The 22,876-nt window shown below is 39.8% G+C and overlaps 1 protein-coding gene across 4 annotated transcripts in view; it reads right to left on the bottom strand.

Moving 5' to 3' along the window:
- The window catches only part of glra1 (glycine receptor, alpha 1), a 126,337-nt gene extending 103,868 nt beyond the window's left edge, over positions 1 to 22,469 (bottom strand). For all 4 annotated transcript variants that reach the window (XM_085471687.1, XM_085471695.1, XM_085471672.1 and 1 more), the window contains exon 1: positions 22,305 to 22,469. In XM_085471687.1, coding sequence (XP_085327813.1) covers positions 22,305 to 22,375 — 71 coding nt within the window. In that variant the 5' untranslated portion in view covers positions 22,376 to 22,469. The remainder of the gene's footprint in view (positions 1 to 22,304) is intronic.
- Between the last annotated feature and the right edge of the window lie 407 nt (positions 22,470 to 22,876).

The raw sequence follows: 22,876 nt of genomic DNA, 5'->3' as shown, positions 1-22,876 counted from the left end.
CTTCATATGATTATCAGACACAAAGTTCTGTGAACACACTGCTGTTCAAACCTCTGTTTGCAAGAGGAGGCCAATCAGAGGAAAGCTGGATTTAAAGGGAGGCAGAGGATGAACTGAGAGGCACAGACCATCGTGAGTCAGTCTGCAAAATCTCACTTCAATTTATATGGCATCAAACCAACAGAACAGTTGTCTCAGGGTAATTTATAGTGTAAGGTAATGAGCTTCTCACCTGGAAAAAAAAATCTGTATTTAGAATAGGACTATCTGAAACTCGTACATGTAAAAAAATCACAATTACATCCTAATAGATTCCAAAAATCTATTAGGATGAGGAAAAATCTGTTTCCCACTGTTGAAGCCTTCCCAAACATCCTTACTTTATAAAACAACATATCTCCAAAACTTTGGATATTTCAGATCTGAGCACCAAATGCAAGCTTCTGCAGCTGTTCCAGCTGTCGTGACTCCGAGCTGATTATTAGTTATTGATGTGGCTTTTAGTTCCTGTGCCACAGCCTGTTTGAACCCTGTGGTAATGCACGCCTCTGAATTTGGAATTAAATGCTTGGCTGCTTCAGTTGGATAGAAAGCGAACTGACAGTGACTCTGAACTGACCCGTGGCCCGACAGTGGAGGTGCATTAGTGGCCACTTGTAGTACAGTTTGTATTTCATTGCATCATTTCCTGCTGGGTCCAGAGACAGCACGGACAGCAGTGCGATCCGAGCTATAAATACGCTGCTGAGCTGACCCACTTCATCTGACCGCAGCTCCACGATGAGCTTTGTTATCCAGGAAGACATGAGAAGAACTCTGAAAACCTTTCACCGTGCCAGCTTTGTCCTAATGAGTCGATGAATTAATCAGCAATGAGGACTGAATGAGGACTGGGTAACTATTAGTTTCTGTTCTTCATTCTCATTCATATTTTTTGGATTTTTTTAAGTGTAATTAGTTTAATTAAATTCTACAAATACACTTTCTTCCATGTCAGTGTCCCTAAGAAAGTAGATAAAAGCATGTAAGCATTTTTCTAGCACCTGTCATGACAGTAAAGGGGTTAACTACTGAACGTCATAATCAGAATACTTTATTAATCCCAGAGGAAATTATGTGGTCACTGTTGCTCCATGACAAAAAAAGCAAACAAGTTAAAGTACTACAGTTAAAGTAAATAGCTTGAATATAAAAATATCCCTGATATAATACACAAAAGAAATATAAACTATGAAGTTGAAATTAAGGTGACAACAGTAAAGGATGTGCAGAATGTCATGGTCCTGGGTCTTTTGACCCAGCGTTTTAAGTTTGAGTTTATTTTGTTCATTAGGTTATCTAAGTTCATTTGGTTATTAGACTCCTTGTGTTTTCTTCCCCTGTATTTAAGCTTCCCCTCACCCTTCGTGTTTCATGCTGCATGTCTTATGTTATCAAGTTTGTATTATCATGCCTAAGTGTTTCTAGTTCTTATTATTTCCCCCTCGTGTTTCCAACCATGTTAAATCTCCCCTGCTCTTCATGCGTTTCATGTCTGTGTCTTACGTTGTCAAGTTCTGGTTGTCGTGTCTAAGTCTGCATGTTTCCTGTTTTATTTTGAAAAGGGGTCTTGTGTTCTGTGCTCATGCGGTTAGTTTTACTCTTGCCTGTGCATCATTATGTCTATCCTAGTCAGCTGTTTCCTCATGTGTCTCCACTTCCCCTAATCACCTGCTGTGTATTTAAGTCCTCTATTTTCAGTGTGTGATTGTCAGGTCGTCTGTTGTCCATGCCATGCCATGCTTCCAAGTTTCTTGTCTAGGTTTTTCTTATTGTTTGTTTAGATTCCCCAGTTTAGGTTTGTGTTAATTTTGCTTCAGTTTGCCTTGCCCTTTGTTTGTACCCTTTCTACCAGCCATATTAAACGGCTCACCTTTTGTTAACATTCAAGTTTTGTTCCCTGTTCCTTGGAGTCTGCATTTTGGGTCCTTTTTTCAATTCATACAGTCTGCCCTCGCCAGACTGTGACAGAACGACCTGACAATCACACACTGAAAATAGAGGACTTAAATACACAGCAGGTGATTAGGGGAAGTGGAGACACATGAGGAAACAGCTGACTAGGATAGACATAATGATGCACAGGCAAGAGTAAAACTAACCGCATGAGCACAGAACACAAGACCCCTTTTCAAAATAAAACAGGAAACATGCAGACTTAGACACGACAACCAGAACTTGACAACGTAAGACACAGACATGAAACGCATGAAGAGCAGGGGAGATTTAACATGGTTGGAAACACGAGGGGGAAATAATAAGAACTAGAAACACTTAGGCATGATAATACAAACTTGATAACATAAGACATGCAGCATGAAACACGAAGGGTGAGGGGAAGCTTAAATACAGGGGAAGAAAACACAAGGAGTCTAATAACCAAATGAACTTAGATAACCTAATGAACAAAATAAACTCAAACTTAAAACGCTGGGTCAAAAGACCCAGGACCATGACACAGAACCGCGGGGCTTTGTGCTTTCAAACTAAAATCTACGCCATAACTGCAAGCCCCTCTGAAACCATACCCCGCAACCTGATGTGCATCTCACTGGAAATGTGACTGCACGTCTGTTCAGCACCGTTGATTCGTCCTGTGCATTTCTACCTTTTCCCTGCAGTTTTTAAGTTTATCAGTAAGAGAATAGCCATCATCATTTCAACAGAAGGAACAATAATCATAGCATCAATGTAAGGACTGAAACATGTCAGAAAGTTCCTGTAGGGAGATTGCTGAAACTATCAGAGTGTACAAAGAAGTGGAAAAACGTGAGGGACAAAGATGTCCGACCCCCGGAAAGAATGCCCAGAACAAAGAGCAAGTGCCCAGGAGGGAAAAGGTCCCCGCATCTAAGGCGCTTCTATCTAGACTAAACAACGATGTCGTAGTTACATCATAGCTCTACAAAGACTCACTGCAGAGCACTGAGTCACGCCTTAGTTAGGTTTTATTAAATAGTTCCTCTTATAATCTTTACTTGTTAATTTATGTATTCTCTCTCTTTCTATCAGTACATCAACTCATTCTTTGTTTTTATTTTTATAGACTAACTGGATTGTTTTGCTTCTCTTTGGTCCTGTGTGTATCTCTGTCATTTTAATCTTATTATTTTCTTCATTTGGTCTTTTTGCTTAAAATGTTCTTAATTTTCACTCAAAGTGTAGAAAAGTGTCCTTCAGCTTCATTTAATCCATCATATCAGAGCAACGTGTGCACATAAACCTGGTTTTAAGGCCAGGTTCAGCAGCAGTCCATGACTCGCTCTAATGATCATATTATTGCTACAAAAAAAAAAAAAAAAGATTCCTGATTTTTAATGAATAAATAAATAAACACTCAGACAGTTTAACTGTTACTTATAAATAGTTAAAAACGGTGAATACGGTTCATGCTGTTGCACGGGGAGCATATTTATACGTCACTGTGGTTCCTGAGCTTGCGTCAGACTACAATCATCTCACTTCTCTCTAAACACAAATAAAATAAATAATAATAATAAAATACATTTTTTACCTGCTCAGGGACTGTGGATGAACATTAGCTAGTAGCTAAATCTGGTGCAATGTTTCATCTTTGTTTTTGTACCCGGTCCCTGAAAAATAAATGTTAATGACTTTTAAATTTTATTTTTATTTCAAGTATCCGATCAAGCTGACCGAACTCCTCTTTGAACGTCTGAACCTAAACACAGGTCATAAATAAAATCAGGGCCTAATGGGAATTTTAATGACATGCATGTTTTATGACGGATCGACTCGGACCAAACCTTCTCAGAGTGAGTAGATGTTATGGATTTTGCTTCTGAGGAATAATTCATTTTGGTGCTGGAACATTCCCACTTTACAGCACTCAAACATTCAGCGGTCGTTTTCAGCCACCATGACTTTATCCCAGCTCAGGATATCAATGATTGAATATAGACAAAATTATTTCCTAAGATACTCGAGTCCAGACGACAAAGTGGGGCAGCAGCAACAGGACTTTTTGGGCTGTTTTCTTATCATTTCAGAGTTAGCTGAGTTCAAAGGGTCATTAAATTAGCTGGTCTGTTGTGACTTTCCTGTTTTCAAACGTACAGTTTGAACAGTAAATGTGAGAATGATGATTATTTAACTTCCTGATGAGTGTGTGGGAGGAGTGCGCTGCCACTGCATTAATCTCTCATAAATTAAAATGACAGATGATACAGTCGATCACGCTCACCTTCTAAATGTAAAACTGCAAACCATGACTTCCAATATGGTAAATTGTGCCGCGCAGCTTGATAAATAGTGGCATTAGCAATTCATAAACACGTAATGCGGCCGGCGCTGTCGCTTTATCAGGAAACTGCTGATCAGAATCGCAGTCCGCCTGGAGAAGACGGGAATTATGATGGAGCCGTGATTGGAAAACAAAACAGAAAGGGACAAATCTCTCACTAGTTCTTGTCTCATGTGTACACAAGCATGATGATGAAGTAAATATACACACACACACACAAACCAGCATGCCCTCTTCAGTGAAAACACTGGAAAACAAATCATGCGGGCGGGGGGGGGGGGTTAGGGTTAGGAGAGCAGTGTGTGTGAGTGTGTGGTTGTGTTGTAAATGTTTGTGTGTTTAGGACAAGGACCAGTAAGGAAAGTTTGGACACTGTCTCCATCTACACTGCTACCAGCCACTAAGGTCATCCCGTCCTGTTGGGTAACCGGCCAAGATCACATGACACACACACACACACACACAGTCTCCATCAGTCTTTGGTGTTAATTGCTGACAGTAGTTCACGGTGTTGTTGATAATCATAAATCTTCACAGTGATAATGACATTATAATGATCATAACTGAGTATTAATGACAGGGATGGAAATAAGTTGGCCTGATGAATGATAATCACCGTGATGAAGAAACCTAACCACATAAACACGGGAAACCCCCCAACCGAAGACTAATGATGCCTTTGCTAACAGTTATTCAGCGTGTCCACGCGGTCAGCTGAGCCGACGTGATTACAGATTTAGCACTGTCACTGTTCTTTCTCTGGATCAGGTTTACTGCACAAACATGTTTTTGCACACGTTCAACTGCCAGACCACCACATCCCAGCAGGTGGACCTGAGCACTGGACACTAATGTCCACAACCAAACTGCACACAGAGTTAGCCGAGGAAAAAGTTAAACACCTACAACGAAGGATCAAAAGAGACCATCTCTGTTTCTGCTGATGTGAAACTCAAGAGCTGATTGCTAATCGAATGGCTAAAAGGAAGATCAGGGGGAGGCAGAGTTTTCTGCTACTATCTGTTAGAAGCTCCTACCCTCTGTGTGTCAGGTGACTGGGAGCTGTAAGCAGGGCGGAACAGGTGTACTTACAAAGACTGAAGAGCTAGCACCTGCAGAGTGACTGAGCTAAAGAGAATCACAGTGGTCACATGACTGTGATCAGGTGATTTTATGCAAACAGGAAGTTAACAAATAAATTAATGAATGAAAAGAAATATTATAGGAACATGAATATAAAAATGTATTAATTGAGTGTTTATGAATCAAACACAATTGTAAAAAATAAAAATTGCGATGTGAAACGTTGGCACTGTATGAAAGTCCCCTCACTGATGTTTTCTTTGCCCTAATGATTTTCCACACTGCCATACATGAAGGATGAGGCCGTGTTTCTTTTCTGACGGGCTTTGCTGTTAAATGACGGCGAGGCTGACGACATTATAATGATCGTAAATCACAACACAGATAATTATATTAGAAGAATCATGACTGATGATGATCAGAGTGAAAGGTTTAAGTAAGCGTCACATTATGAGTCTTGTCCAGGCTTCTGATTAACCTGACATGTTGCTGTGTTAGCCTGCTAGCCTGTTAGCTTTAGGTTTATCTGTCTTTCTTGGTATTTTGTTGACTTGTAAGGTGTGAAATCTCTCCCTGTAAGATGTTGAATGTTTATTTAAATATTAAAAAGGATGATCTGGGGAAGGGAAATATCACCGTGACATACAAAATAACTTATTTTTGGCCTTTCCTCACATAACCTGCATCAGTTTATGTAAGCTGTGTGTCCACCCTGGTTTAGCTGGACACACGTCAGTCACACAGAGGCAGCGGTTACAGTTGGAGGGACTGAATGACATCTCCTGCAGGCTGAGTGCGGGGATTTTGACTCGGTCTGCTGCCTCGTGATTCAGACTGCACAGTTTTACACTGGGAGCAAACCTTGATGGAGGCTTACTTTGGGCCAGTTAGGAACAGGATACATGAAGATTTTGTGCCATCTGTGGCCTTTCAAAGTCTGGAATTTTGACCTTTAGTTGAACACCCTGGAATTTGGCCAGCCTGCAATTTTTAAATGCCAGTGCACAGAGTCGACATGTGTCACACCTTACAGTCTGATCAGAAGAAAGTCTCAGATGGCCGAAATGTCACGTTTGAGAAAAAATGCCGACAGAAGCTCCGGTTTATAAAGAAATTCAAAAGAGAAAGGATGTGATGCACAGAAATATATGAGAAACACATCAGATCAGATCAAAGAGACAATAATGATCATTTTTTAAGGGCAATTATAGCGAGCAGAGGGATGGCTGTCTTTCTGAATTGGCACATGATTCACGAGTCACCTGCAGCATACGTCGGACTTTGGAAAAGTGCTGCAGGCCTGTTAGTCATCAATAACCAATAACATGAAGACATTTTCACTCATTTAAAAGTCAGTTTTAAAGGTTATGCCTCATACAGCAGAAATGACACATCTGAAACACTCGGACACGCATGTTGAAGAACTTCACACAGACACCAAGCTTATAAAATAAATATTTGTCCAAACATGCCGCATGACAGAATCTGATGTTTGAGACATGGAAAGCAAAGAAAAGTACAAATCTGCAGAGAATCTGAAAAAGTTCTTGAAAGGTGAAGTGGTCTGTGCTTTCTCTACAGAGTATTCCAATTAAATATGATAATATTTATAATATTTTATATGCAATAGAGCACATTTAAACCATGTGAAATAAGTGTAATCAAAACCGATATAGAAAATAAAAGTATGGTTCATGGTTCAACAGCCTCTTCTCTAACATTTATTGGTTATTCATTGCCTGCATAGTAAACGTTTCCAATAAATAACAGTTTAAAGTTTTATTGCTTTTGTTTCAGCCAAATTAAAGATTTTCAGGGGCAACAAGTACAATTTTTTGGCAAACCTCAGTAATATGAAAAATCATACAGCAGCAGTTTTTTGCACTGAATGGCAAATACGCTGATTATATATATTTTTTAATGAAGGTTATTTTAAATCCAGTGTACAAACTTTTAATCTACAAATATCTCTCCTAGCTGACTTTAATGATCTGTCAGTGATATTTGTGTCTAATTGTGGCTGAGCACACAGTGTAGGCAAAACTGAGATTTAAGGCTGTGATTCTTACACTTGTGTAAATGTGATCGTCTCTGTGGAATTGTATGACAGTAGAAGAAAACTCCATGGGAACAACACTGTCCTCAGTCAAACTCTTATCCGACGCATTTTTGTCACCTTTCACTTCATCAACGATAAGATGCCACTGCGCTCAAAGTGATGATGTGGAATCTAATTTCCATACTGACATTTGATGCTGCGCACCACCTCAGTGGACTAATTTAAATTAGTGCTTTATCTTAATCGATACCATTTTAAGTTTTCTTACTTCTACCAATCCATCTGTATTTTTGGCTACTGCTGAGTAACTCTGTGCATGCTTGTGTTATTTAACAGATTTTATTCAGAGACTCACAGGATCGTTAATGCAAAAGCTTGGCCAGTAAAGAGACAGCACGGCTGAGTGTCTTGTCATCATTAATGGCTCGGGTCAGTGTTGACGTTCAGGTTTGTGGATCTGATGCCAGAAAACAGCGTTGCTGTAAACTGTGGTGTATGTAGCACAAAACCTGAGACGGCTCTCGACACATAAGAGTACGCAAAGTAAACTTTTAGGTTTAGGTTAAGGTTTAGAACCTTTTTTATGGTAAAATGTGCCAAACTACAGGTTACATATAGTAGACATATAGTAACTAATTATCCATATATTCCAACATCTTTGCACTCTGAACCATAAATAAGCTGTACATGTTGTTATTTACACCGAGAGCAAAGAACTAGTGGGAGCTCAGTTCATTGTATGTGTACACACACTTGGTCAGTAAATCTGAATCTGTCAGGGGCTGGGTTTGTGACCCAGCACTTTGACTTTGTTGTTGTATTTGTGATTTCTTAGGCATATTGAAAGGATGTTAAGTTCTAGCACTATTATCAGGTCGCCTTAAGTTTTAATTCTAGTTTAGGTTTTTCTGTGTATTCTTAGTTATGAGTGTGCTCCTGTTCTCTGTATTATAGGGTCTATCTTGTCCTCAGTGTTTTACTTTCAGTACCCCTGTGTTTAGGTCTCTCTTGTTGGTTCGTGCTTCTAAACCATGTTTCATGTTGTCAAGCTCATGTCATGTCGACGTTCCGTTATGTCCCGGTAGGAAGTCTTGTTTCTATGTTCATTGTGCTTAGTGTTACTTTTCATCATCGTCATGATATTAATTTGTGTCAGCTCTTTCCCCATGTGTTTCTACTTCCCCTGATCACCTCCTGTGTGTATTTAGTCTGTGTGTTTTCATTCTGTCCTTGTTGGATAGTCTGTGTATTTACCCACCACGTCACATCATGATTAAACCTTTCACGATTCTGCTCAGGTTATGTTCATGTTTCTTGTCCCTGTTGACTATTTATGACTAATTTTTTCCAAGTTATGCTCCACATCCATTATTCAGGCAACACACAGTCAGCTCCCGCCGGCCATGACAGAATCTATATAAAGTACATTTAATATGACTCATCCTCCTCACGTACTCTTAAACAAGTCAACATAACCGACCCCACAAGTTGGTGCGATTTAGCTTATTTAGGCAGTGCCACAGTATATTTCCTTTTTGTTTACACATTGATCACATTTTAAAGTGATGACATTTTTAAGCTCATGAACATTGTAGGGTCTTTACCTTACAGTATAAAGTGACTTGTGATTTGGTGCTGTATAAATATAATGGTCCCTGAACTTAGCACTTGGTACAAGAATGTGATCTCACACTCGCTGGTGAAACTCTGTGAAATCCCCCTTTAATTAAATACGTCTTGTTAAAATGAATACGTATGATTGTATGATTATGATAACTGATATCATGATCTGAGATTACTGTGACTGCTGAGCTCAAATCACACTAATTCTCCACCCTGTTGTACTTATTGTCTTTTTTAAAAGTTGCTTTCCTGTTGAAATAGTCACATGACTGAATGACAAAGCATGTGCGGTCAGCTGATGATCGTCTGTAAGTGTCGACAGTTCAGAGAACTCGTCAGAACGCCTGTGGACAACGACGATAATGGCATCTCCCAAAAACTGTAATGAAGCAGTGCCAATCAATGAGAAGACGACCGTGGTTAAGGGGCTTGGGAAGCACATCTGTAACCGGAAGGTCGCCGGTTCGATTCCTGGGCTCTCTGTCCTGGTCGTTGTGTCCTTGGGCAAGACACTTCACCCTACTGGTGTTGGCCAGTAGGGTGAAGCGAGGCTGCCATATCAAGGCGCGATATGGCAGCCTCGCTTCTGTCAGGGCAGCTGTGGCTACAACTGTAGCTGCCTCCACCAGTGTGTGAATGTGAGAGTGAATGAACAGTTCTGTAAAGTGCCTTGAAAAGCACTATATAAATCCAATCCATTACTATTATTAAGACATCAGGACTCTGAGACCCGTCACACATCCAGTTCTGTTCTCAGTGACAACAAATTAGGTGGATCAAAGATTATCTCTGTGCCGATAATTCCTGCAGCAATGTGACGAATCGGCGCTTAATCCTCTTTACAACAACGGCCGGTGGGAGTGAGATCGGATCAAGCTCTTAGAGAAAAACAAATTTCTGTTGTTGGGCATGGCCCTCGTCGCACAGATGATACAATAAAAGCATAAGACCCGTGTGAAATGCTTCCAAATTAGCGGTGAACGCGCACAGAGCTCGGCTGATGACAACCAGATTAGTCACAGATTACACCAGCGTGCCATTGACACAAAGATCATTTTTCCCGGACGTGTAGCGTGAGGTGACACTGAATTACACTGAAACTGTGAACTCTTCGAGGGGGAGTCTGGTTTTGTTGACCTTAAACTAGAGAATAATCAAGTTCCAGATTGTGTAATTGTTACGGCACAAAGTGTGGGCTGTGGGGGATTTCTGACAGAGTAAAAATAATATCAACAGATTCTGTATAAACATTTAAAAACTGATCGACTGACTGGTTTGCTGTATACAGAGAGTGAATGTGATATTTCTATGTGATTTTTCATTTCTTGTTGTTTACTTGCAGTTGAATCTACGTCTCCTATAACTGTTCAATGCTTTAACATAAGTGTCATTTCTGACCCTGAAGACATATGTATGTGTATTAAATTATAGACTTTGATTTCAGTGATCATTCTGCTGTTAATTATTCCATAATCAGACTCTTGTTTTCAGATTTTTCAGTAATATTTCAAGCATTTCTGCACAAATATAGCATATTTTCAAATGTTTGTTAAATTGTAACAAAGTATGAAAAAAACACAATGATTTTGTTGGTGATCACAGAGCAGTTAAAATTCACATTATGTGCTGTATATATGTGAACTTTTACATTTTTTAGTTTTTAAATCATAGAAAAAGTGATAAATGTAACTTGGTTTGTACAGTTTGTGTTTTTAAAGTCATTTTTGCATACAAATATTTGAAAACCAATACCACTGACAATATAACATTTTAGAAAATTAGAAATATTTGTTATAGATAAAGGAAACACACATATGAGACACTCAAAACATGATCCCTGTAGAAAACTTGAGGAGCTGAAATGACAGAGTCTGTGATTTTAGTGGGATGTCAGCTCAGTGCTGTGACGGTTAATGTGCTGATGCTGTGCTCTGAATTTCCCCCTGAGGGATAAAGAGTTTGATTGATTTACATTATCTCGTCTACACATTTTATGCTCATTTTACAGGCAGGATTAGTGTTTCCTGCATGACATGAAATTAAATGGGAAAAGCAGGTCAACAATAAAGTTTCTAACTAATGAACTTTTGGTTTTGTGGAATAATTTTGGAAGTCTGTGGACCGTCCCCTTTTGATTCATCTTTGTTTGCTTCTCCTTACTTAAAGAGATGGACTCTTACGCATACAGCACTTTTCTAATTGAGCCCTAAAAGTGCTTTTAGTACCAGCCTCATTCACTCAGTCACACACACACACACAAACCCATATCTATGCCTAAGTGCCTTCCCGAACATTCACACACACTGTGATGGATGCATCGGGGGCAACTCGAGGCTCAGTATCTTGCCTGAGGACACTCTGACATGCAGACTGGAGGAGCCAGGGATCAAACCAGCCCGCCCCATAGATAAAGACACTAGCTGCCTCCTTAAATGGCCGCCTAAGCTCGGTTTTCTGAGACTGCTGAGCCCTCAGCTTTTGAAATATGTGAATAAACAAAGGTTTCATTAAATCCCTGGACGATCCGCAGGCGAGAAAAGAATAATCAGCAGTTATCACACAGCTGGAACCTGATGTTTAAAGGTCCAGACTCATAGCAGCTATGGTTGTAATCCAAGCTCAGCGGGACACTTGCTCCCTGATTTGAGCCTCACAGAGTTGTCCCCCTTTATGTAAACCTGTCCTCTTTGTCCCCATTTTCCCCTTACCCCTGTCTGATCCCAGTGCAGCTGTGCAATATACCTCTCTGTGGTGCACTCTGTGTAAGACAATTAGCACTTCTCCCATGCATGCCATTTTTATTGCAAAACTGAAATTAAAACCTGATGATGGGAGTAAAACGCCTGAGATCAACAACTGGACCCTTCATCTCAGTATTCTTGTGTTCTCAGCAGACACTATGCTCACCATTTGTTTGAGTCTGCTCATCTTATAATTATTATTCAGCTCAAACCCCAAAATTTTAATATTAAAAGTTACGCAAGTTACGTGTGTCACTGAAAAACAGAGTCAAACTGACCCGTTTCCCAAACACACTGAGAGAAAAGGTGCGTTTTGAATATGTCTTTTTCTGTTGCTCCACAAAATACATATTCATCGAGTCCAAACATCTGCCAGGTGTCTGCCCCATTTGCATAAACGCTTGGGCGAACAGATCAGATGAGTCCTTTTAAAAACCCACCTGCTTTAATGTCATTACAGGCTCTCCACACTGAAGGCAGAATCAGGAAAAATGCATTAAGGCTCGAGGAGCCGGCGTCGATGTCTGTGGACACTTGACATCTCACCAGGCACAGCCACTACAGCCTGGCACGAGGATAATACAGCACACACACAATTAGAAGCAAGCTCTGCTGTGGACGCTTGACTATTTTGGCCTTAATTTCTCATGTTGGAGACAGAGACTCCAGCTGTGAGCTACCACGGAGCGCCTTTTCTAATAATATCTACATAATGCTGTCTGCCTGGCTTGTAAAAGTCCTTCTGCTGGACTGCGTGACAGCTTCAGCACCACAGAAGAAGGAAGACATGCACAGGTGCTGCTCGTGTTTTTTATAGCTCCACAACACTGACAGCCCTGCACTGAGACAACGTGCACAGCAACAGGGTGACACTCTAGATACATTCATACGTTTGTTTTAATAGTTTTAGGTATTTGTTGTATAAACTGAGAGCTCTACTCAAATAAATAATGGCTTTGAGTATTTTACAGTATTTATTTATCATTTATTTGAGTATTCAGTATTTACATGTTTACATGTATATTTTCTATGTAATTTTGTTATAAAAGTATAAAAGATATATATATATATATATATATATATATATATATATATATATATATATATATATATATATATATATATAATTCACAGTTCGGTTCGTTTTCAATACTTTGGTGTCACGGTTCGATATTTTTTTGATACAAAAAAATGTTCATGCCTATTTTAAGTTATTAAAATTATAAATATTTCTTTTAACTCGAAAGTACAGTTTTTAAATTAAATGTTGCTGAAACATCAAAATAATAAAAAAAATAAATGTATCCGATGGAGAAATCACTTATCTGTGGAAAAGAGAGTTTATTACAGAGAAATGGCTCTTTCCAAAATAAAAGCTATTTTGTCAACAGCAATAAAAGTGTTATTTTATATATAACATTTGATTTGATATATTTCAGCTGCATTTAACTCAAAATGATCATTTCACCCCTCAGACTAATATATATATATATATATATATATATATATATATATATATATATATATATATATGTATATGTATATATATATATATATATATATATATATATATATATATATATATATATATATATATATATATATATATATGTATATGTATATAGATATCACTTTTTTATCCAGGTAAAAGGCTCACCTTTCAAGAGAGTCCTGGCAAAGACACCAGAAATTACAATAAATGATATTCAGCACAGTTATCACAAGCATTTGAAACTTGCAGCAACAGATGAACAACATGCATCCTGCATTTCCCATAACGTAAGCATCACCAGAAAGTGTCCTCTACAAAGTTCTAAAGGAAACAAAAAATCATGTCCAAGGCATTTACTCTGATATTAACAGTACCACAGTAAACAATGGTCTAATACTGCAGACTGTATCTTTACTGTAAGTATTATTATTTCAGCCTCAGAGGTTCTTTCTGTCACGGCTGTTTGATATGTAAACACATACCCGTCTATAGTTGGAACAGGGCCACGAGGACCGAAGAGGCTCACAGTCAGCTGATATAAGTGACACACAACCCGCGCCTAATCTTCTCCGGCTCTCCGTGATCAAAGTCGGGATTTGCTTTAATTATTTCAGATCAGCGCTGGCCCGTGCTGCTGTGGAGAGCTGCGGCCAATGCTGAGGCAGCAGAGGAGAAGGAAAAACAGCTGAGTTGCCCAGCGTCGGTGTCTCATATGCACACAGCGAGCAGAGAGAAACGCCAGAGCAAAGGAGAGGTGTGGGCTAATGCAAGACTCCAATCATTAGCCCTAAGTGTTCCTCATTATGTTCTTACAGCCTCTGAAGACCCGAATCCCTAATTGATCTCATCCTGGCGTTTAGTAACACTCAGGAAAGCAAAGGGCTGCTCGCTTCCCTGGCACTAACAGATAGGCTGCCTCGCCCAGCAAACACGTCGTACCCTAGATGTTTAAGCATTCAGCATTTTAATGTTCATATCAAACAACATCAGACTGACGTGTGGTTTTCACACTTGCATGGAGTTCATTTTTTAGTCTAGGACAGGGGTGGGGAACTCCAGGCCTCAGGGGCCAGTGTCCTGCAGGTTTTAGATCTCACCCTGGGTCAGTACACCTGAATCAAACGATTAGTTCATTACCAGGCCTCTGGAGATCTACGAGACATGTTGAGGAGGTCATTTAGCCATTTAAATCAGCTCACACGTCTAAAACCTGCAGGACACGGGCCCTCGAGGCCTGGAGTTGGACACCCTTGGTCTAGGATGAAGGATGTGAAGACAGCACGAGGCTGTTGGTACTGACGTGTTCTGGTTTCAGGCCATGTGCTTGTGAACAGTCAGGTTTGAGGATGCTGTGGCTGCATGCAGCAGTCTGTGTTTGATATTCACAAATGTACGAGAATGTGTTAAAGTTCAGCAAAGGCAAAGCAAGGTTGTGCGTTTGATTCCCATCAGGAGCTGCTGTGTTTAAAATGCACGTAGTCATGATACTTTGGACATAACTTGCACATAACTACCACAGAAGGAAGCCTTATCAGTGCTTTTTCTAATATTTTCTTTTTTTTTCTTTACATTATCTCTTACTATCTTACTGTCACATTCAAGTCATTTTTATGTTTTAAACATGATGTAGAACTTTAATGCTCCATTCAGCAGGACTGTAAAATGCTCATCTTCCCTTTTTTATTTAAAATTTAAAATAAATATAGGATTTCATTTTCAGATCTGAAGGTTGTGAAAACACATCCTGGTTGTCATATATTCTCCGTCTACTAAACCCATCGCAAAAGGAACGAGCAGCGTTTGCCAAAGTGGTCGTTAAACCGAGTTCTAAGTCAGAAAAAACTCTTCAGAAACGCTCCTCTCTCATCAACAGCTTCTGCCATCGTCCAGCAGCACTTTAATTTCAGAAGTGCACAGCAGCTCCCGACATTTCCAGGAATTCACCTTTGCTTTAACTCAGTTACAGCTCTGAGAGGCCATTGATAATGTACTCTGTTAGTTATGGTGAAAATCTGTCACTGTCTGCTGATCAATAATGTATTATCATATATCAAGTTTTGGAAATGAACCTGCCCAGAAGTTCATTATTGCAGATGAAGGTGAACTCCACCAGAGAAGTCGATTGTTTTTTGTTAGACGACTCAGGGAAATTGATCACAGGAGAAAAATATATATGTTATGATTTGTTATGAAAGGAGATGCAAGTAATAAATATCGGCTACGAACAAAGAAACACCCTGAGGGCAGACGCATAAATGAAACAGTTGCTTTAATTCGGCTGAGCAGTGAGTATGCTAACTGACAAGGGATGATTTCTAGGACTGCTTTTGGCAGTGCTCTAGTGCAAATCTCACCCCGCCTGCTCTGCTCCAGGTCTGACCCCATCCCTGAATTGTGAACCCTAATGACCAAGTTCACAGCAGGAAGGCATAAAAGACATCTTTGTCCCTCTGGGGATCAAAAGAGGATTATTGAATCCTGAATTATGTGCAGCAGTTTGCAGCAGCTAAAGCTGATAATCTCCTTTGTTCACTCCCATCCTTCACTATCAATTGCTGATGTTTAATACACCCAATAGATTTTATGGGAGCATTCCCAACTCGGAAAAGAAAGCCCAACGGTGTGCCATCAAATAGTTTGATCCCTTCATTTTGTGTTACTGTTAGCTTGTAGAACAAAGGTGAAAATAATCAGGATGGAGGAGATTTTATTGTGTGAGTGACAGCAAGGTTCAGTTTTTGATGTCCAATTTTGCAGTTTGCAACATTCAGAGGCAATTTGAGGCTTTTGTGCTTTTGATATGTCAGCAGACTAATTTGCTTCATCTTTGGATCTGCTGTGGAAGTCAAATCAGAACGAACCCCTGGGAGATCCTGGACAACAATTCTGGGTAAAAAGTGGAAACACGCTTTATTTTATGCTCGAAATGACCCCAAGTGTCACACATCTGCTTTCTCTGGTAGTTTATTATTTATCTTTCACAGAATTCTCTCTTAAGTACAAAAGGAAACATGAGGGGGACATTCTGGGTTGCAGTGCAGTCTACAATATTTTGATAAAATCCTGTAATGATACAAAAAATCTGTTTGATAAATATGAAGCTTTGTCTTTACTTCAGAGTGCTCCAACACCATTCAATGACTTCTTTAAACCAAAAAATTAGGAATTAGGAAAGAATTAGGAATAAGCTTTAAAAAATCAAGTCTTCTTAACCAGTCAATGACGTATTTCTTTAAATAATATAAATCAAAATGACATGGTAAGGTTGGATTTTTGTTTTGCATACTCTTTGGCTGATAACGTTGCACTGCACCATCTCATCCATGTTAGTAGTTCAATTAATGTGAATAATCACTGTATTTCATTACCCTGTATTTATACATGTGTAATGACAATATAGTTGAATCCTAATGCTAATCCGAAGCTGCTCTGGATGAAGTATAGACTAAAGGTATTATTTACTATTTTAAATATATCTTTTGCATTTTTGGTTTTACTTAACGACCAACGGTCTAAAGTTGCATGAATTTGCTCTGCATGTAGGAAAATTGGAGTTAGACATTAAATGTTCATTTAAACAGACTGTTAGGACCTCCAATTAATATATTTCACTTACCGGTAAATAGTTTCTGTAATTTTATTTAAAATGTTTTTATTGATTGCCTCTTTAATCCTTTTAATTTTTCAGAGTGTTCCAACACCGTTCACTGATTTATTTAAACCAAATCTGTAATCCTTAGGAATAAGCAAGAAAAAAAAATTAAGTCTTCTTAACCAGTCAATGTTGTGTTCTTTGGAATAATATTGATCAACATGACATGGTAGGGTTGGATTTTTGCTTTGCACTTTTTTTCTGCAGCAGAACAGCCTATATGTAATGTTTCTCCTTCTTTTGTTAAACACAAGTGTTTAACATAATAGCATCAGTGGTGGGCATGGATACATGAAGATCATGAATTTTAAATAATTAATTAACTGCAGCAAAGCAGTTTGAAATGAGTGAAATGCAGTCTGAAGTTCTTGTGCTGTCTGCACAAGAACTTGGAGGGAGCATGTGTTTATATGACAGTATCATCAGCACAAAGACGTACTTTTGCTGGAATATTAGAAAATAAAATAGGTCCCAATGGTCTAAATGTATTTGCATCAGAATTTTAGTGAGAGTCAAAACTGCATCTAATTCACATTTATCAGGTTAAGTATCCACTTAAATGTACATTATATTCATGAACGGTGCATCTCGTCTTTTTCACTTCAAGTTCGACCTTGAACTTGAACCCAGGCAGACGTTCATTTTCTCTTCATGCTTTAAGTTCTTAGACAGAATCAGAATTTGTTATAGGAACTCGCAGGGAGGTCTGTAATGTGACTGTAAATACAGATGACAGCCGGCACTGAGTCACAACACTTACACAGCTAATGAAAGCCAGAACTAGACTGAAGTGAAATATCACTCCAGGTAACATGACATTCGTGCAAGTCATTCTGTCACGGATTTGTTTTTCTGGCCATCTACGTGAAAGCTGACCTTTCATTTAATGAACAAACCACCGAGGTCAGTTTGTCCTCTTTAAAATGTCCCTCCTCTCCTAGTTTCCACTCCACCCCTTTAAAATACTTCAATTTAATATCAGTCTGACATCCGCTGCCTGAAATCACTTAAGAAAGCCATCGAATGACCTTCTCTAAATTGCCAGATTTCAACATCAATTTATTTCATGAACTGACAGAGTCGGATTTAATTTACTCTGAGACATGAAGGAGGTGAGCAGGTCGGAGTACGTCCCGCTCCCAAAGAGAAGAGATCCCGACATACAGCCGCCTCGTCAAGGCCAGCTCAAGGTTACCTTCAAGCAGCAGGTGACTGTTTCCACTCATGTTTCCATTTAAAAAAAGATTTTTATTGAAAATAGAAATGTACAGAGGAAAAGGTCACTCTGCACATTTCATTCAGGATAGAGACTGAAGGCTGGCGCTTTTGTACATAATAACGACACGTGCAAGCACCCGCAAACAACGGAGGTGATCAGTCTGTGTTATCATAGGGAGGCAGATGTGCAGCTGATCAAAAAAATAAAGGGATGCAGTTTGTTTCTCTAAGAAGCTGAAAACCTGAAGGTGCTTTATTTGTTGCAGCAGCGATTCAGCAAATGAAGCCATAAAAAAACTGAGTGACCCTTCCTGCAAATTACCCCCGATGCTTGATTGGCTTTAAATAACTAAACTGTCAACAGAGAGGCATCTAATTCTCTTTTTCCTGCTCCAGCACACCTTTAAGATCACAAATAACTGTATAACTGCATCTGAAACCAAATATAAATAAATTTCCCTCGAGAAGACTTCATGACAAACGTATGTTTGTTCCAGTTTGTTCCATGTTCCAGTTTTAGGATGATTAGCTTCTCCTTTTGTAAAAATAAACACATCGATATGTGTGGACAGAGGACAGCCGTCCCCAAAGCTTCCTATAAGATTCTGCTGTTCCAACGACCTCCCACCTGGTAGAAAACCAATACGGCAGACATGTCGGCGGCTGTTTCGATGCCTGTCAATCACTGTGAGTGACTGATTGGTATTCCCTGCTGGTTTGTGCGTTGGCATTCTCTAAATGCAGCACTGACCCGTTTGATTAATCGTTCCTGCTCGAGCGGTCAATAGAAGCAGACGATGTGCCGCAGGACTGAGGAGCACGTGATGTTCAGCTCGTGCACTTTAAGTCTGTTCCAGCGATTCAGGCTCAGATACGGTGTGATCGTTCATGGGTAACGCACAGCAACATTGCTGGAGGTTCTGAGCTCCTTTCCATACAGAAATCAAGAAATTAAAGGGAAATATATTTTTGTTATTGGGGTTAAATGATGGAGTGATGCTGATAGAAGAATAAAAATACAAGTATTTTTTGAGGGTTATATGTGAGAATATTGTTTATCAGTTTGTTGGCATTTTCTTTTCTGCTATTTAATATTAAGAACATACCCCGGGCATAAATCTCTTTGCTTGAATCCAAAATTTACAGCTCACTTCATGCAGTTTGTCCTAAAATGTGCTGCAAGAAATTATGAATGAGCTTTCAGCAGTAGCTCAGCATCTCTATGAGATTACTGTGATGACAGAATACGAACCCTAAATGATTTTGATAAACCTGTAACTCAAGAGACAGAATAACAGATTGAAATGTTAGCCTTACTGTGGACATTTACAGTATGTTGTACTTTTACTACATGAGCTATTTAAACTGCTACCTTTAAACTGCAGTTTCTCAAACGTCCAGCTGGGGCTCCAGCAGTGACTCAGTTCCATACATCTCTAATTCCTTCATAACAACTATGCAGACACCATACATATACAAACAATAACTTATTAGTTTACATTATTTTTAAGGTTTGATTGACAGCTGTAGCCAATGAATAGGCTCTTTGACTCTGCTCTAGTATAAGTGAAGCATGACTTTATTACTAATGATAATGTTAATTAATAGGTATTTGTTCATGCGCTGCACCTGCACAGTTTATTGAAGCAATGAGATAATAAGCGTTGGCTGATAATGTAGCACTGCACTTTCTCATCCACAGTAGCAGTTCAATTAATGTGAATAATCTGAAGCTGCTCTGGATGAAGTATAGACTAATAGTATCATTTATTATTTTAAATATATCTTTTGTTGCATGAATTTGCTTTTTATGTAGGAAACTTGGACAGCAAATGTTCCTGTGCGCTTTAAACAGACTGTTTATACTTTCATTTAAAATGTGTTTATTGATTGAGTCTTTAATCCTTTTTAAAAAAAAATATTTTCTATCATAGATTTTGTGCCGACTGTCCACATTAATATCCGAGCTACGCTGTGTTGGTACTGACTGTCATTTCTAGAACCTTCCTAATATAAACAACGAATTGTTCATGAGATGAGGAATGACTGAATCTTAGATTGGACAAACCTTCACGGGTTTACAGTTGTAGCTGCTGTTGCCACTGATAAAGTAAAATAGTTTCTTCCAAAACATTTTAGTCCCAATTTTCTTAAAAACGGCAACTGATTAGATTTAAAAAAGGAGACTTTTTCAGGGAAAAAGGACATTATCTCGGATTTGAGCCTAATGCAAGATGAAACAGGTCGTTAGATGAATGTTTCCTGCAGGTCCAATCTAAATTCCTAGCTCTCCTCTGCTGCCTGTTTGATGAATACTACGAGTGTGGACAGAGCCAGTGAGTGAGCGAGATATGTGCAGGCATTAAATGTGTATTCATCAGGTCTGGCCCCAGCCATTGACGGGCTAATCAATGTTTAGTAATGAGGCTGAATGTGGAATGAGGTGTGGGGGGGTGTGTGGGTCAGGATGGAGGAAAGAGATATCAATTAAGCAGGGAACTGCAGAGTCCAGGCGTGAGGAGCTGAGACGGCAATATCCCAACTCTGCTTCATTAACTAAACAGTGTGCACTGAATGCAAAACTCCTGCAGCCCCCTCCTACAAAAGCACCATGTCCCTCACGGTAAATGGCCGCCTTATTCACTGGAAAGTAGTCACTGCAGCAGGTAGAAAAACACTAGTGATACTCGACATAATGAAATCCAGGCGACGTGCAGGGAAATGAGATCCACGTGTGATGCAATAAAACGAAACGTGCAGGAACCTGCAGGCTGGGAACGCGCACAGGACCCGAACACGTTAGCAAATAATAGTGAGAGATAATATTATAATATGCATTCAGCGTAAATTGGAAGAAACAGCTGGTAACTATAAATAGGCTCCTTTTCAGTTTCCAACATGCTGCACAGAATCAGAAAGCCGGCTCGTTTAACTGTGACATTGGAAAGTAGAGTGCAGTTTGAAGCACTTCTTGTGTTTTCCACCAGTTAAGGCGCTTCATACTTCTGCTCTGCACAACTGTCTGCAGAAACTACTGTATCATCTACGGGATTTGGAGAATGAATATGTAGTTGCATTGAATAAGACTTGAAACCAGCCGCTGAGACCATTTTTACTGAGCTCACAGAGCAGTAGACTCTCATAGACTTCTATACAATTGGACTCATCTTGGCAACCTAAAAAAAAATCTGTGTTGGTCATCTGGTCAAGAATACTTCCAAAGCAGTAATTCAAATAATAATGATTATATAATGGAGGGTGAAGACTGATTTGAAGTTTTTCAGCCCCAGTAAAACTGTTCAATCTAAAAAAAAAACCCATCTGAGCATCGTCACCTCCATGTCATCAGCTGACAGAGTTTCATCATCTGCATCACCAAAACAATGGCTGCCACTTCCTGTTCTGGTCAGGTACATTTAGCAGGTTTGTGAAAGGGGGACAATGACAAACAGGGAGCCGGCCTGGAGATGACCTGGAGATCTACATGAAAAATATGTTTGCATTGAATGGCTGACAAAGTACTGTCTCTGAATATGTTTTATCCCATCAACAGAAACAGTGTCCTTACATTTTTCCTCTTTGGTTGTATTATGTACAAGGAGCTCGATTACTGGATGTCTGTTAATGAAAGAAGAAAACTCACAATAAGCGATTGTCTTATTGAACCAGTGAGACAAATGGGAATGTGGATTTCCAGGATACAAGGCTGCTCCGAGCCGTTTGAGGTATTCACAAACCTCACCATGTCCCCTCCACATACTGTCTGCTATGAGCAACACCTGCTTTAACATGACTGTCAGAGAGCACGTGACTCCGACAGGCTCCTTTCCCCCAAACATGACCGCTGACACCATAAACACACATCGCCCGCTAGTGGTCGCTGTTTCCTCTTTTACCGTCCTGTCTGGATTCACTGCAACTTAATTCAACTTCCTTTACATGCTCAAGAGCAATGAGACACGCAACCCGAACACAACTTTCATAAGTTTGCACATGAACGCCCCCCTCCCCCCGCCCAACAGTAGGGCTGCAAAGCAATAAAAATGCAAATTCATATTTTCCATTTTCTGAAAAGCAATGACACACACGTCGTTATTTTGTACTCATGAAGTCCATTTCATGCTTCTGCTTACCTGAAAAACACAACCGTTTGCCACAAATAGATCCCCAGCACGTTTAGTCGGCACATTTTTGCCAGTCTCATTTTGTTTAGAGGGGAGGGGGAGTGTGTGGAGGTGGTGGGAAGGGGAGGAGGGGGGTCACGCTCTGGAGAGGATGAAGTCCCCTCCAAAAAAAAAAAAAAAGACCAAAAAAAGCCTTTAGTGGAAGAAGAGAAGGAGGAAGATGAGGGTGAGAGGGGAGGGGGGGTCGCGGTTCTGGTTTATGACCTCCAAGGTGAACCGAAAATGTTCCACCTTTTGTGTGTGTGTGTGTGTGTGTCTCTGTGTGTGTGGGTTTCAGATCCCGGAGTCGCCGGTGCCGAGCCGCGGGATGCTCATGACCTCAGTCTCCATGAAATCATGCTGATGTCCGCTCTCAAGCCTCCACGCAGGAGGGTTTTTTGGGGGGAACAATCCACTAAATCCGCCAGGAGACTGTGTTCAGGACCACGGACAGAGGCGGGCAGTGGGTACGGAGCTCATCCGGGTTCTGGTTCGGGAGGGGAGGGAAAAGGGGGAAGAATAGGGGGGAGAGAAGGGGGTGG

This window comes from Copadichromis virginalis, linkage group LG2 (genome assembly GCF_057382275.1).
Source record: "Copadichromis virginalis isolate Kocher_CV1m ecotype Utaka linkage group LG2, C_Virginalis_male_GT1.1, whole genome shotgun sequence".
Classification (NCBI taxonomy): domain Eukaryota; kingdom Metazoa; phylum Chordata; class Actinopteri; order Cichliformes; family Cichlidae; genus Copadichromis; species Copadichromis virginalis.
This window is presented reverse-complemented; position numbering and strand designations above follow the sequence as displayed.